The 12,942-nt window shown below is 37.8% G+C and overlaps 1 protein-coding gene across 1 annotated transcript; it reads left to right on the top strand.

The window, feature by feature from the left end:
• The first annotated feature begins 3,495 nt into the window (after positions 1–3,495).
• Positions 3,496–4,461, top strand: LOC119535255 (olfactory receptor 2A1/2A42-like). The gene has a single exon (XM_037837720.1). It carries the CDS (start codon positions 3,496–3,498, stop codon positions 4,459–4,461), a length of 966 nt encoding a protein of 321 aa, XP_037693648.1.
• Positions 4,462–12,942: the final 8,481 nt, after the last annotated feature.

Raw genomic sequence — 12,942 nt, 5'->3', positions numbered from 1 at the left:
GTGTTTCCTCTCACAGTGGACATGGACAGTTGTAGAACCGGCACCCACATTCTCAAAACTTGATAACTTTGCCAGATTTTCCTCACTTTTAAGTCATAACCCCGCAGGTCAGAGGTCACACTGTAAAGAACAAATTACTTTGAAATTGCACAAATTTTCTATATGAGAATCCTAATGATTTACCATCCAGTAAAAGAAAGAAATATAAATAAATATAAAAACATCATAGGCAGAAAATATCCATACACTACCCAGAGAGGCAGGAACCTTCTAGGGGAAGCTGCTTTGGAAAGAGTCACCTCCTCTACTCCCTTGAGAGCATAGACTCAGAAACTCCCCACTCCAGAACAGAGATTGGAGAACACTTCCAACTGCAGGCTTTCACTGGTGGTTTGTACCCTAGAAACCCTCCTTCAGACAGGCTCTAATCAGCCCCACTGGGACACCTGGGCCCCTCTTTGGACTTTTCGGTCTTCTCTGGGCCTCCCTAACCAGCTCTCTGCAGCATCTCTAGAACTCTGAATTGTTGCTTGGAATGAGCTGATATTTCAGGGTTCTGAGCTTCTGATTCACTATTTTTTCACCTCTGCTGCAAAACAAGGGACCTAGATTACATTAGGGAGAAGCTGAATTACAGAGGTTGTTGCTAGGCTCTTATTCATTGTCACTGATTCTGCTTCCTTAAAAATTCACCTGAACCATCTGGAGATTTGGGAACTAGGGTAGTGGTGGGGTTCATGCAATTAAAATAATGTCAAGTATTTGGGGACTGTAATGACTGATGATGTCTCAGAGGTGTGCACTGTAATTGTCTGTGCTTCCAAATTGTGCATCCTGCTGAGGATGAGAACAGAATAGAAATAGAGAACTGCCTTGTCTCTTCTTCCCAGCAGAGGTAGGCATGCATTTATCTCATGACTATCCCTCCAATGAATGCTCAAGAGTGGCCAACAGAGAATAAATCCCTCTTGGAGGATTCTGGTGCATTTTCCATCAGAAACAGAAGCGAGAGCTCTGCAGCTCCCACAGAAGCTCCCAGAGAAAGCAGGAACCCTTGTCTTAACCAGCAGTTGTTTTGCCCGACTGAGAGCCATTGAGTACAAATATGGGAAATAACCAGGTTGCCTACTTTTATTTTACCATTAATTACTCTTACATGTGTTGTACCATCTAGTCTTCTGTTGACTGTCACTCCATTACTGCTAGTTTTTTTAAGCACTGGTAAGGAAACTTCTTATGTCCTCAGTAGGTGCTGAAGTTTAGTACGCTATGGGAAGTTTTATGAAAAGCCAGTGCTAAATTAGTTGAACGTTACTAAAGTAAGTATAGAATTTGAGGGAGGGTGTATTGAGATGGGAGAATAGGGGATACAGAAAATGGAACAATTGCTACTTAAAAGATTATCTTTTCAGGTTTTATGGGATTGTCACAGTTTTGTGCCTTTTTTACCCCTACTATCCCTTCAGCTGAGAGCACATGTTCCCAATAACTACATCAACAGATCAGAAGCCAAAATCTACTTTACTAAATCCTTCAGTAACACATTATAAACACAATCACTTTGTTGGCTTAAGTTGTTACAATCAAGACTATGCAAATTGGTTTTCAGAGGATCATGGCCACTAAGGCAAGTGATGGTCTGGCTCCAGGGACTACTGTGAATCATGACGAGGACATGCCAGCCAGATCCATACAATCATACACCATCCAAGAAGCTACTAAAGATTGATAATAATTGATCCCCATTATTTTATGTTCACTGTGTTATCTGAAATATGTTAAAAGTATAGCACATATAGTCTCAATTAATTTTCACAACAACATCATGAAATAGGAACTATCACATTTATCCTTTTAGAAAGGAGGGAACTGAGGCTTGGAGAGTTAAGAAAAATATTCAAGGTCATGCAGCTAGGAAATGTGTGCCTGAACCCTAACTAAGCCCATGATCTTTAATTGCTGCTGGATAGTGCCTTTCAATGTCTTTCTTTACTTCAAAATCTGGTTCATGGTGGAAGGTAGAGAACTCATGAATGTTTTGCTTTCTCATATTTAACCAAACTGATATCCAAGTAGTCAATAGATGTTTATTGCACATCTGCCATGTTCCAGAAACCACTTATGGTCAAATATATGATCCTTTTATCATTGACCACAAGAGAGGGGTATATTTTAAATGTATTTTCTGATGGAGTTAATTCTGAAGTACAACTAGAAAGCCCTTACTTGCAACCACGATATCAGTGGAGAATATTTCAATTTTCAAGATAAGTGGGTTAGCAACATACCATTGTTATTTCAAATTATAAGATAGAAATTTTCAAGGTTGCTTATAAGACAGTTAATCTGAATGCTGACTTCCTATGTGATCAAAATACACTAACTCAACTATTGGAACTATTTATTGGTAAGTCTCTAAATATACTATGGAAATGCACATTGGGAGAGAGCAAAGAGAGATTTTGAGAATGGGAAATTGTAGAAAGGAGATAAAGAAAACAGAGAATGGAGAGAGAATATCAGAAAAGGAGAACCAAGGAAGGAAAAACAGATCAGGATGGAGGCAAAGACATAGAGTAAGGTACAGAAATAGGAACTGCAGAATACAGCCACCATGAGAGACAGAGGAGGATTCTGTTGAGTGTATTGATTGTAACTAAAATACTATTTACTACTTAGAGGTAAACCATCCCATACTTCAGTTGTACTGAAGATTTAAAAATATCTCTCATTTTAGGAATAATTCATGACTCATGCCTGCTACAATGTAAACTTTATCAGCTCATCCAATTGGAAATTTTACTTTTAGAAACATGGGCCCCATCTAGTGCTGACAGGTTTGTTCATGTGTAAAGAAATGATTTCAGTCTTAGATATTTATTTTGAAACCATAGAGACACCGGAAATTTATTAGTCATCCAACAAGTTGCCAATTTTTAAATTACTACCTTGGATATATCTGCAAAATATATAATTTAAAGAGTAGCTCAGTCACTAAAGTTACATTTAGAACTGAAATGTATTTATTTATTTATTTTTAGTCTCTCCCCTCTCCCACTTCTTTGACAAATCAAATCCATTTGCATTTAGTTGAGATGCTTTTAATATCATGTAGGGATGAAATAAAATATGGGGGAGAAAAGGAAGAGAATAGAAGTGTTTTTCCAGTGTTCAAAACTTAAATATTTTGGGTGTGCTCCAGTTATTCTTATCAAACATCAGAAAGCCAGTTCTTTTTTTCTTTTGGGAGGAATGGCCTTAATGGGGTGCAATTATAGTAGGCAAGAATTAAACAAGCTAGAAATTCCAGATCCAGTCCAAAATCTGTCATATTAAGTGATCAATTTGATGTGTAACTATCATTAATTTTAAAAGTTTAACTTTTAAAGTGACTAAAAATTCATAAAACAATATAAAATGCATAGCATAATAACTAAAATATATGTTTTTCAACAACTTTTTCATAAGTTCTCCACTTACCTCTTTCACAGTAAAATGGAGGAAAATCAGACCTCTGTCACAGACTTCATCTTGCTGGGATTTTGTCTTGACCCAAGGATTCATATGTTCCTTTTTGGATTGTTCTCTCTATTCTATACCTTTATTCTGCTGGAAAATGGGATCATCTTGGGGCTCATTGCACTGGACTCCAGACTGCACACCCCCATGTACTTCTTCCTCTCACACCTGGCCCTCATCGACATAGCCTATGCCTGCAACACGGTGCCCCAGATGCTGGTAAACCTCCTGAACCCAGCCAAGCCCATCTCCTTTGCTGGTTGCATAACTCAGACCTTTCTCTTCCTAAGTTTTGCTCACACAGAATGCCTTCTCCTGGTCATGATGTCCTATGATTGGTATGTGGCCATCTGCCACCCACTCCGATATTCTGCCATCATGAGCTGGAGAGTCTGCAGCACCCTGACAGTGACTTCCTGGGCATGTGGCTTCCTCCTGGCCCTGGTCCACATGAGCCTCATCCTGAGGCTGCCGTTCTGTGGTCCTCATGAAATCAACCACTTCTTCTGTGAAATCTTGTCTGTCCTCAAGCTAGCCTGTGCTGACACGAGGCTCAACCTACTTGTCATCTTTGTTGCCTGCATGTTTATCATAGTGGGGCCTCTCTGCTCAGTACTGGTCTCCTACACTCGCATCTTGGCTGCCATCTTGAGAATCCAGTCCGCAGAGGGATGCAGAAAGGCTTTCTCCACCTGCTCCTCCCACCTCTGCGTGGTTGGGCTCTTCTTTGGCAGCGCCATTGTCATGTATATGGCCCCTAAGTCCCGCCACCCTGAGGAGCAGCAGAAGATCCTTTTCTTATTTTACAGCCTTTTCAACCCTATGCTGAACCCCCTGATCTACAGCCTGAGGAATGCAGAGGTGAAGGGCGCTATGAGGAGAGCATTGTATAAGGAAAGTCATTCCCAGTTGGTGGGACATTTGAATCACCAGCTTATGTAACTCCTTGTTGATGTGGGGCTGTATATTGCCTCAGTTTACCACAGTCGTTATATGAGCTCAATGATCCAAAAATCTGTAAATTACTCCCTTTTTCTCCACAGGGAGAATTTGAGTTTTGCTGAATTTGATGTATTTAATTATACCAAATATAAATCTTTCATTTTAGTTGCTAATGAGTTCAGAGTGTTTGGGAAATATGTCTGTTTCAGAACCTGCTATGTGTCCAGAGTTTAAAATAGGCACTCTCCCTCTGAGTTAGGTTGCTAAGTAGCCACAAAATAGCAGGGGTTACCATCAATAACAATTAAAAAAAAACAAACACTGCAGCCATAGCCAGAGGCCTAGGGGAGACCCAAAATCAAAATCTTTTGATGCATCTGTTCATTTTCATCCCACATTTGGATGTTTCCCCTCAGTTGTACTTCCTCTTTCATATAGTAAATGTTCCCAAATGCCTACTTAGACTTGGGGAAAACTGGTAATCATTGATTAAATCCTATAATAATCTGTGTCACAATTTCTGTGGTCAGAGAGTGAGTCCCACACTTTAATGGGGTTTCCTAGGGAATTACCCAACAAAACACATTTTCCCAACTGTCCTGGGGTTTTAATGGCCACTTGTTTTAAGGCTTCTTGCCTTCTCAGTAAGAGTCTTTATGATTCTCTTCATGTAAACACATGTTCTCCACTTGGTAGTAGTTAGCAAGTGCCACAACCCAACTCTCCATTATTGGATATGGTTGGACAGCCCCAGGCAGAGGCAACTGAATGGAAAAGATGGGTTTTAATAATAATAATTATAATTATAATAATAATACTTAACATTTTTGTTGAGTACTCTCTGTTGCATACACATTGAGAGGTACTTTACAGAGACCACCTCATCTTCCATTATCATCCCAGTTTATGGAAGCAAACATAAGCAAATAGTAAATGCCAGGCTTCCTCAAACAACCTGGCTCCAATGCCTTTTCTACTTAATCACAAAAATTAAGGACATTATTTTCAAAGTTATCAAATTAAGAATAAGGCTCACTTAGCCCAAAGTAGAGGATGTTAGGTAGATATGGGTTTCTTCTCAGTCTAATGTGTGTCAAAATGAGGCCATGAGAACCAGAGGTTGTTTATGGAAGGCTACTTGTGCTGGTTGGTAAATGCTACTGAGAAGTTCACAAAGGAGCTTTAGAATTTAGAAGAACACAGAGAAAGTCAGATTGGAGGCTCTTCTCATCGAGATTAGGACTTCAGTACAGAATAGCTGATCACAGTGGTAAGATCCAAAGCAAAGACATCCTAGTTTCACACACACCACTCCCATGCTCATGCACACACATGCACACACTCACATGCACACAGTTATTGAGGGCTTACTATGGATGAGGCACTGGTCTAAGCATCTTACAAGTATTATCTATTTTAATCCTCATACAACCCTATGAGGTAGGGATTACTATTAACCATTTTGTAGATGGGGATACTGAGGCAAGGAGAGATCAAATAATTTACTCAATTCCTCACAGCTAGTAAGTAACTAGTTCAGGAACAAACTTTAACAGTCTGATTACCAGCCCCATAATCATAACCACTATATAAAAATAAAAAATATCATGAAGTTGCAGAGGAAGAAGGAAGAAGGGGAAAAATGAGGAGGAAAAGAAAATTTAACCCTCTATCTAACATATATTGGTATGTGAAAGTGACAGTGAGGTAATCAGAAATGATTGTGATTCCAAAGATCAGGTATGGAGAAGTAGCTTCTGGATTGGCAGGACAGTGAACCAGAAAATAATGGAAGAAAGGGGTTCACATTACAGTTTTAAATTGATGGCTCACCAATTGAATACCATGAGAAGGTGTCCTTCAAATTTATCCAACTTGGGCATAATTTGTAATTCCTAAGTGTTCTGATGGCCTCTTAGCTTCATAATAGATATTGTGTGCTGCGTTACAACATTTGGAGGGAAGCATTCAAGCGGCAGTCCAGAGGGTGAAGAGTCTCAGGTGGAACAGCAGAAAAATCACTCTCATGTGTGGCACAGAGCCGAGCTCAGGGAGCCACCTGTGTGACCCCCGCCTGTGTGACCCCTTGTCTCTGTGTGCAGTGCTCCCCTAGGTGCAGCCCAGGCTTCAAGGAAGCCCAAGAGGCAGCCCATCCTTAAAAAGGGAAGATTCATAGCCGCATATCTGGGGCCTAGACCCAGGTTTACCATTTGCTAGCTGTGCTCCTTCCAGGAAAGCCCCTTAATCTGTCTGAGTCGCAGTCCCTCATTCATAAATTATGCAAAATGAGAGCTGCTTAGGAGGCCCCACAGGACTACTGAAAGCCTCAAACAAGAAAGATGCAAATAGATGCCTTTTGAAGACTCAGTGTGCTATACAATATGATAGTGGGTTATAATTACTATGTCAGAAATTATTCTGATCTTGTCAGAGTTGTTAAACTCTCTGGTCTGGACCAAGGCTGCCCTTCAATCAGGTATACCACTAGTACTGGTAAATTACCCAAACCTTCACCCTCATGGCCATCCCCATATCCTGTGGCAGCACAGAAGGCCACTCAGCCTTGGACAGCACAACCTTACCAGGCCAGGCATCTGGTCTGCAGCCATACTCAGCAGGCCCAAGATCCCTCTGTTAGTCAGTTGCAAAGGCCCCTGAGGGAAACTCTCTCCCGTCAAACTATTCCTAGCCCATCTGCTAGGCCATGCAGGTAACCTTTCCCAAGTAAAGTGATTCAGATTTTGTTTTTGGCTCCCAACTTTTCATGACCTGTGTACTGGGAATTAAAGTACCTTTCTCAGTTATGTGTCATCTCTCCACAAGGACAAGGACAAGAATCAGTTCAGTTCTTTATCCCCAACACTGCACTTTGCCTAGTACCTACTGTAATGAAACCATAAGTATCAATTCGCCTCACTTCCAAATTTTCATTGGTAAGTATCTTCTGATTTCTAATACTCTTTAAATCCCTCTAATTGCAGGTTATAATACAGCAGAAATTTAGTTGTAGCTAATAATTATTGACAACTTACTATGTGGTAGGCACTACATAAATGCTTTAATATAGTCTGCACATCAAATCTGTGGAATGGGTACTAATATTCTCTTGATATGAAGAAGGGAAAATGAAGTTTTAGAGACATTAATTTACGCAAGGTCACAAAATTATTCAGCAGCGAAAACCTGATTCAAGACCAGGCAGTCTGGCTTTGAATTAACTCTTAACTACTCTTTTAAAGGACCTACTGATATTAATAGCCTTAATGGCCAGCATCAGGCTTGTTCATAGTAGACACTCATTAAAATTTAACAAATGAATGGTCATTTTGTCAAAATTCCTACCATAATATATGGACCCATAATATATGTGTTACCCTTCCTTCTTTTAAGGTTAGATACCTTATTGTCCATCAGATTTACCCACTTCTTGCTTTTAGTATACCTTTATGTGCTGTAAACTAATCAAGAACATACTACTGCTCTATGATCAGAGAAGAACAGAAACAAATAAGGGTAGAAATTTAACACTTAATATAAAAATGCCGGAAAGTTTATTCATGGGGAGCAGTCATCATTGGGGGAACAGCCCCAAGGAGTATCCAAATGGCTAAACATTTGATTCTGGAAGGCCAGGATGGTGCTGGTGTCAGGTCAGAAGCCATATTACGGTGCGGCCCTTGAAAACTCTGGAAAGATGGTGAGGGCAATTATGGGCAATCATTATTGAAAATAATAGGGCCGTGCATCAGACAAAAGACTGATCTCTTGCATATATAAAGAAACCCTACAACTCAATGAAAATAGTACAGACAACCCAATTATAAAATGGGCAAAAGATATGAAAAGACATTTCTCTGAAGAGGAAATACAAATGGCTAAAAAACACTTGAAAAAATGTTCATCTTCACTACCTATTAGGGAGATGCAAATTAAGACCACAATGAGATGTCAGCTCATACCAATTAGAATGGCTACCATTAAACAAACAGAAAACTACAAATGCTGGAGAGGATGTGGAGAAATTGGAACTCTTATTCATTGCTGGTGGAACTGTATAATGGTACAGCCACTCTGGAGGACAGTCTGGCGGTTCCTTAGAAAACTAGATATTGAGTTACCCTTCTATCCAGCAATTTCACTTCTCGGTATATACCCAGAAGATCTGAAAGCAGTCACATAAACAGATATTTGCATACCGATGTTCATAGCAGCATTATTCACAATTGCAAAGAGATGGAAGCAATCCAAATGTCCTTCAACAGATGAGTGGATAAACAAAATGTGGTATATACACACGATGGAATACTACGCGGCAGTAAGAAGGAACGATCTCGTGAAACATATGACAACATGGATGAACCTTGAAGACATAATGCTGAGTGAAATAAACCAGACACAAAAAGAGAGATATTGTATGTTGCCACTAATGTGAACTCTGTGAAAAATGTAAAATAAATGTTTTATATTGTAGAATGTAGGGGACCTAGAGATAGATGGCAAGTAGTGAAGAGAAAATGATAATCTAATAAGAACAGAAGCTATTGAGGTTAATCTTAATGTTATGGGAATGCTCAGGAATGATTATGGTTTGTAAATTTTCTTGGGTATGGTAGGAACATGTTGGAAGCAATGTAGTTATTTTAGGTTATTTGTTTTTCTTATTCCTTTGTTTTGTTATGGTTTGCTAATTTTCTTGAGGTATGGTAGGGACATATTGGATGCAATGTAGTTATTTTAGGTTATTTGTTTTGTTTTGTTTGAAATGGTTTGTTCTAATTTTTTGATAAATAAAGTTAAAAAAATAAAAAGAAATTTTAAAAAAAGAATGAATGTGGACAGCTACCTCTCACCATATACAAAAGAAATTCAAAATAGATCAACAACCTACATATAAGGGCTAATACTATAAAACTCTTAGAAGAAAACTTAGAGAAATATCTTTAGGACCTTGTGGTAGGCAATGAATTTTTAGATTTTACACCAAAAGCATATGTGACAAAAGAAAAAATGGATAAAATAGATTTCATCAAAATGAAAAACCTTTGTTCATCAAAAGATATTATCAAGAAAGTAAAAAGAAAAGCTATAGAATGGGAGAAAATAGGTGAAACCCATATATCCAATAAGGGCTTAATCCAGATTATATAAAGAACTCCTACAACTTAATAACAAAAAGACACACAATACAATTAAAAAATGGACAAAGGACTTGAATGGACATTTTTTCCAAAGAAGACACACAAAAGGCCAATAAGTATATGAAAAGATGCTCAACATCGTTAGACATTAGACAAATTCAAAATAAAAGTGAACATCCCCGAAGCTCAGGAAAGTGATTAAACTAGAGAAAGGGGTAGCAACAGACAAGATGGAATTTAACAAAGGATTATGAATACTGAATCTCTATATAACTTTCTTTTTCTTAGTTGCCAGCGTATGAGAATAGCTCAAAGGAAAGAATTGAAATGGTGGAACTTTAACCCATAATACTCTTTGAAATTTGTTCTATAGCTACTTGTTAAATTCTAATTTGAAAGTTATCATTTTTTTGTATATATATATATATATATATATATATATATATATATATATAATATTTCACAATAAGGAAATAACTGAAACTATGGTGCTGCAACTCATAACATTTTTGGAAATTTCCTATGTAACTACTTGTTAAATCATACTTTGAAATATATTATCTTTTTGTATATATGTTATGTTTCACAATAAGGGAATAACTGAAACTAAAAAAAGAAAAAAGAAAAAAAGAAAATGATAGGATCAGGACACTGTGTGCATCAGCCAATTCACCTGCCAGCTGAAACTGGTCCCTGCAGAATCTTTGGCATGTGGACTGGGGTTGGTCACCACTGACCTCTAGGACTGCTGTTTGCTATTTGCTCTGAGTGCAGAGTATCATTGTTAACTATGGGTTGTTGGGAGTAGATAAAAATGAAGGGTGAGTTAGAATGCAGTCCCACAGGACTTCATGGCTGTGATGTTTCTGCAACCAGAAGGGAGGTGTGTCTTATTCTCCTTGCTTTTTTGATGAACTTTGAATTGCATTGGTTCAATTTTATCTGTTTTTCTTTTTTTAATCTGAGTTTCTCTGTTTGTTTTTAACTTTGAAAGTGTGGTGAGCCAAAAGAATAGGTGAGTCTTTGAGCACAGTATGATTTAGTCCACAGAGTACTGGCTCAGAGTCTGAGTTCTCATGCCAGTTCTACCACTAACTCACTGTGTGACCTTAGAAAAGTTGCTTAACTCCACCAAATTTGAATTTTCACTTTTTCAAAGGAATGTAGAATAAGTTCAAGGCATAGATAAGCAAATGGACTCCTCTGAAGATAAGTGAATTTCTTATACCTGAAACATAGAAGGAATTCCATGACTACTGCTGAGTTAGGTTGAATATTTCAGTGCTCTAGGAAATAAGAATTGTGAAAGTCTGCTCAAAACATAAGGTGAAATGCACACTCCAAGAGAAAGGACTTTATTAATCTACCTGGAAATTATTATGAGTAACTCATTAGGAATGTTTCTAGGATCTGGAATAAACCTTAAATCTCTAATTCTGTGCTGTGTTACCCACCTTATAAATAATAATTTTAATATATCATATTTATTGAGAGCTTAAGTATCAGATCTTGTGCTGAGAATTTCATGTATTATTATCTTATCCGACCTTCATAAAAATTCTGAGGTTAGTACTATTATTACACTCGTTTTAGATAATGAAAACAAAAGCACAAAGATGGTAAGAAACAATTTTGTGATTACACAGCAAGTATATGGCACAGTCTGGACTTTAATCCAGGTCTGCTTGACTCCAAATACCACACTTATAACCACTAAGCTATACTGCACCCCTATTGCCTGAATTTATGGACTCTTTTTCTGTCTATAGTTAAGTCAGGCTCAAGAAAATCAGCCTGAATATTTTGAAAATCCACTTTGAGATATAGACAAAAATATAGCTAAAATAGTTTCTATATATATATATAACAAAATAGTAATTACAAATTAGTTTTTAAGTGAACAAAAAAATACATACATACAAGTAGAGAAAAAATGAACTATTTGCCATAGGGCAAATGAAAGTCACTAATAAATATGACAAGATATACACCTTCTCTAGTAATCAGAGAAAAGAATTCCAAGACAATGAGATACAATTTTTTGCCCATCAGATGGAGAAAAACAAAAAACTTTCTAGTGTTGCTATTCATATGGACAAACGATATTTTCCCACACTCTTGGTGGAAATATTAATTGATTTGGGGGTAATTTATGCATATATTTTGAAAAATAAAAATTTGTAAGATTTTTGATGCAGTAATTTCTATTCTAAGGAACCTATCCTCCAACGCATACCATGAGAACTGGGAGTCAAGTCATATGAATAAATATATATGTAAATATGTTTTAAATTGAAGCATTATTTGAAGAAGCAAAGTGTCAGATAACAATGTCCATTGATAGTGAGCTTGTTAAATAAAATGTTATAAATACATAATATGGAATATTATGCAACTAAGATAAGAATTTAAATTAAAAAATATAGGACTGCATAACACAACAGGGAACCCTAATCTAAACCCAGGCTTTCATGTCCAGCCAGTGATGGAAAAAGAGAGCATGCTTCAACCAGAGGTGACACACATTTTCCTGATTATAGTCTATTGGCAAAATCTAGAAATAGACACACCTAATGGAAAAGGAGCTGAGAAATGTAGTCCCAGAAACTGCTACACAGTGTGGAAGGGGAGGATAAATCTCTGGTGAAGCTATGCATTAGTTAAGGTAATACCAGCTGTTATCTAAATTGTAAGAAAGCTAGAATCTCAGTGGCCTAACATAACACAGGTTCATTTCTTCTGCAGAGCAGGTATTCCTGAAAGCAGGCAGTTATCCAACCACTAGTGATTCAGGGACCCAGGGTCCTTACACCTTGTGGATCTGCAATCATCTCCATGTCAGAAGAGTTTTCCAAGATTGTCATGTGTGCTGGATAGAAAAGAGCATGGAGACTTTAGTGGGCCTGGCCTAAAGGTAAAATCATAGCTTCTTCTCACATTTCATGAGACTTGATCAAATAGCCATACAAAATTATAAGGGCTCCAGTAGGTGTGCTCTCTCTATGAACCCAGAAAGAAGAGTAAACAGTTTGGTCTAGCAGCCTCTGTGACAAGTAATCAGAGGTTCTGAGTTTCCAGCTCTGCGAGTCTTGAGGACAAACTCTAGGACAGTGGTGAATACAAGAGATAGAATAGAAAGAGTTGAGCCTTCTCCACAAATCTCCATCAGCACTCCCTCATGACATAGATAATTGACATTTCTCAATGTGAAATGAAAGACAATTCAAACACAGCTTCAAGACAAATCCTTTAGGTACAACTTCACCATAAAAATTCAAAAACTGCTACTGCTCTCCAAGATAATTTCCTGAGGTTCACAATGAGTGCCACTCCTAAACCATCA

The sequence above is a fragment of the Choloepus didactylus genome, chromosome 5, assembly GCF_015220235.1.
Source record: "Choloepus didactylus isolate mChoDid1 chromosome 5, mChoDid1.pri, whole genome shotgun sequence".
Taxonomy (NCBI): Eukaryota; Metazoa; Chordata; class Mammalia; order Pilosa; family Megalonychidae; genus Choloepus; species Choloepus didactylus.
The sequence above is the reverse complement of the archived record's forward strand: the minus strand, read 5'-3'. Positions and strand labels throughout refer to the sequence as shown.

Bases quoted from the DNA above. Each gene is read 5' to 3' on its own strand.
- LOC119535255 (XM_037837720.1), top strand. From the start codon at position 3,496: ATGGAGGAAAATCAGACCTCTGTCACAGACTTCATCTTGCTGGGATTT.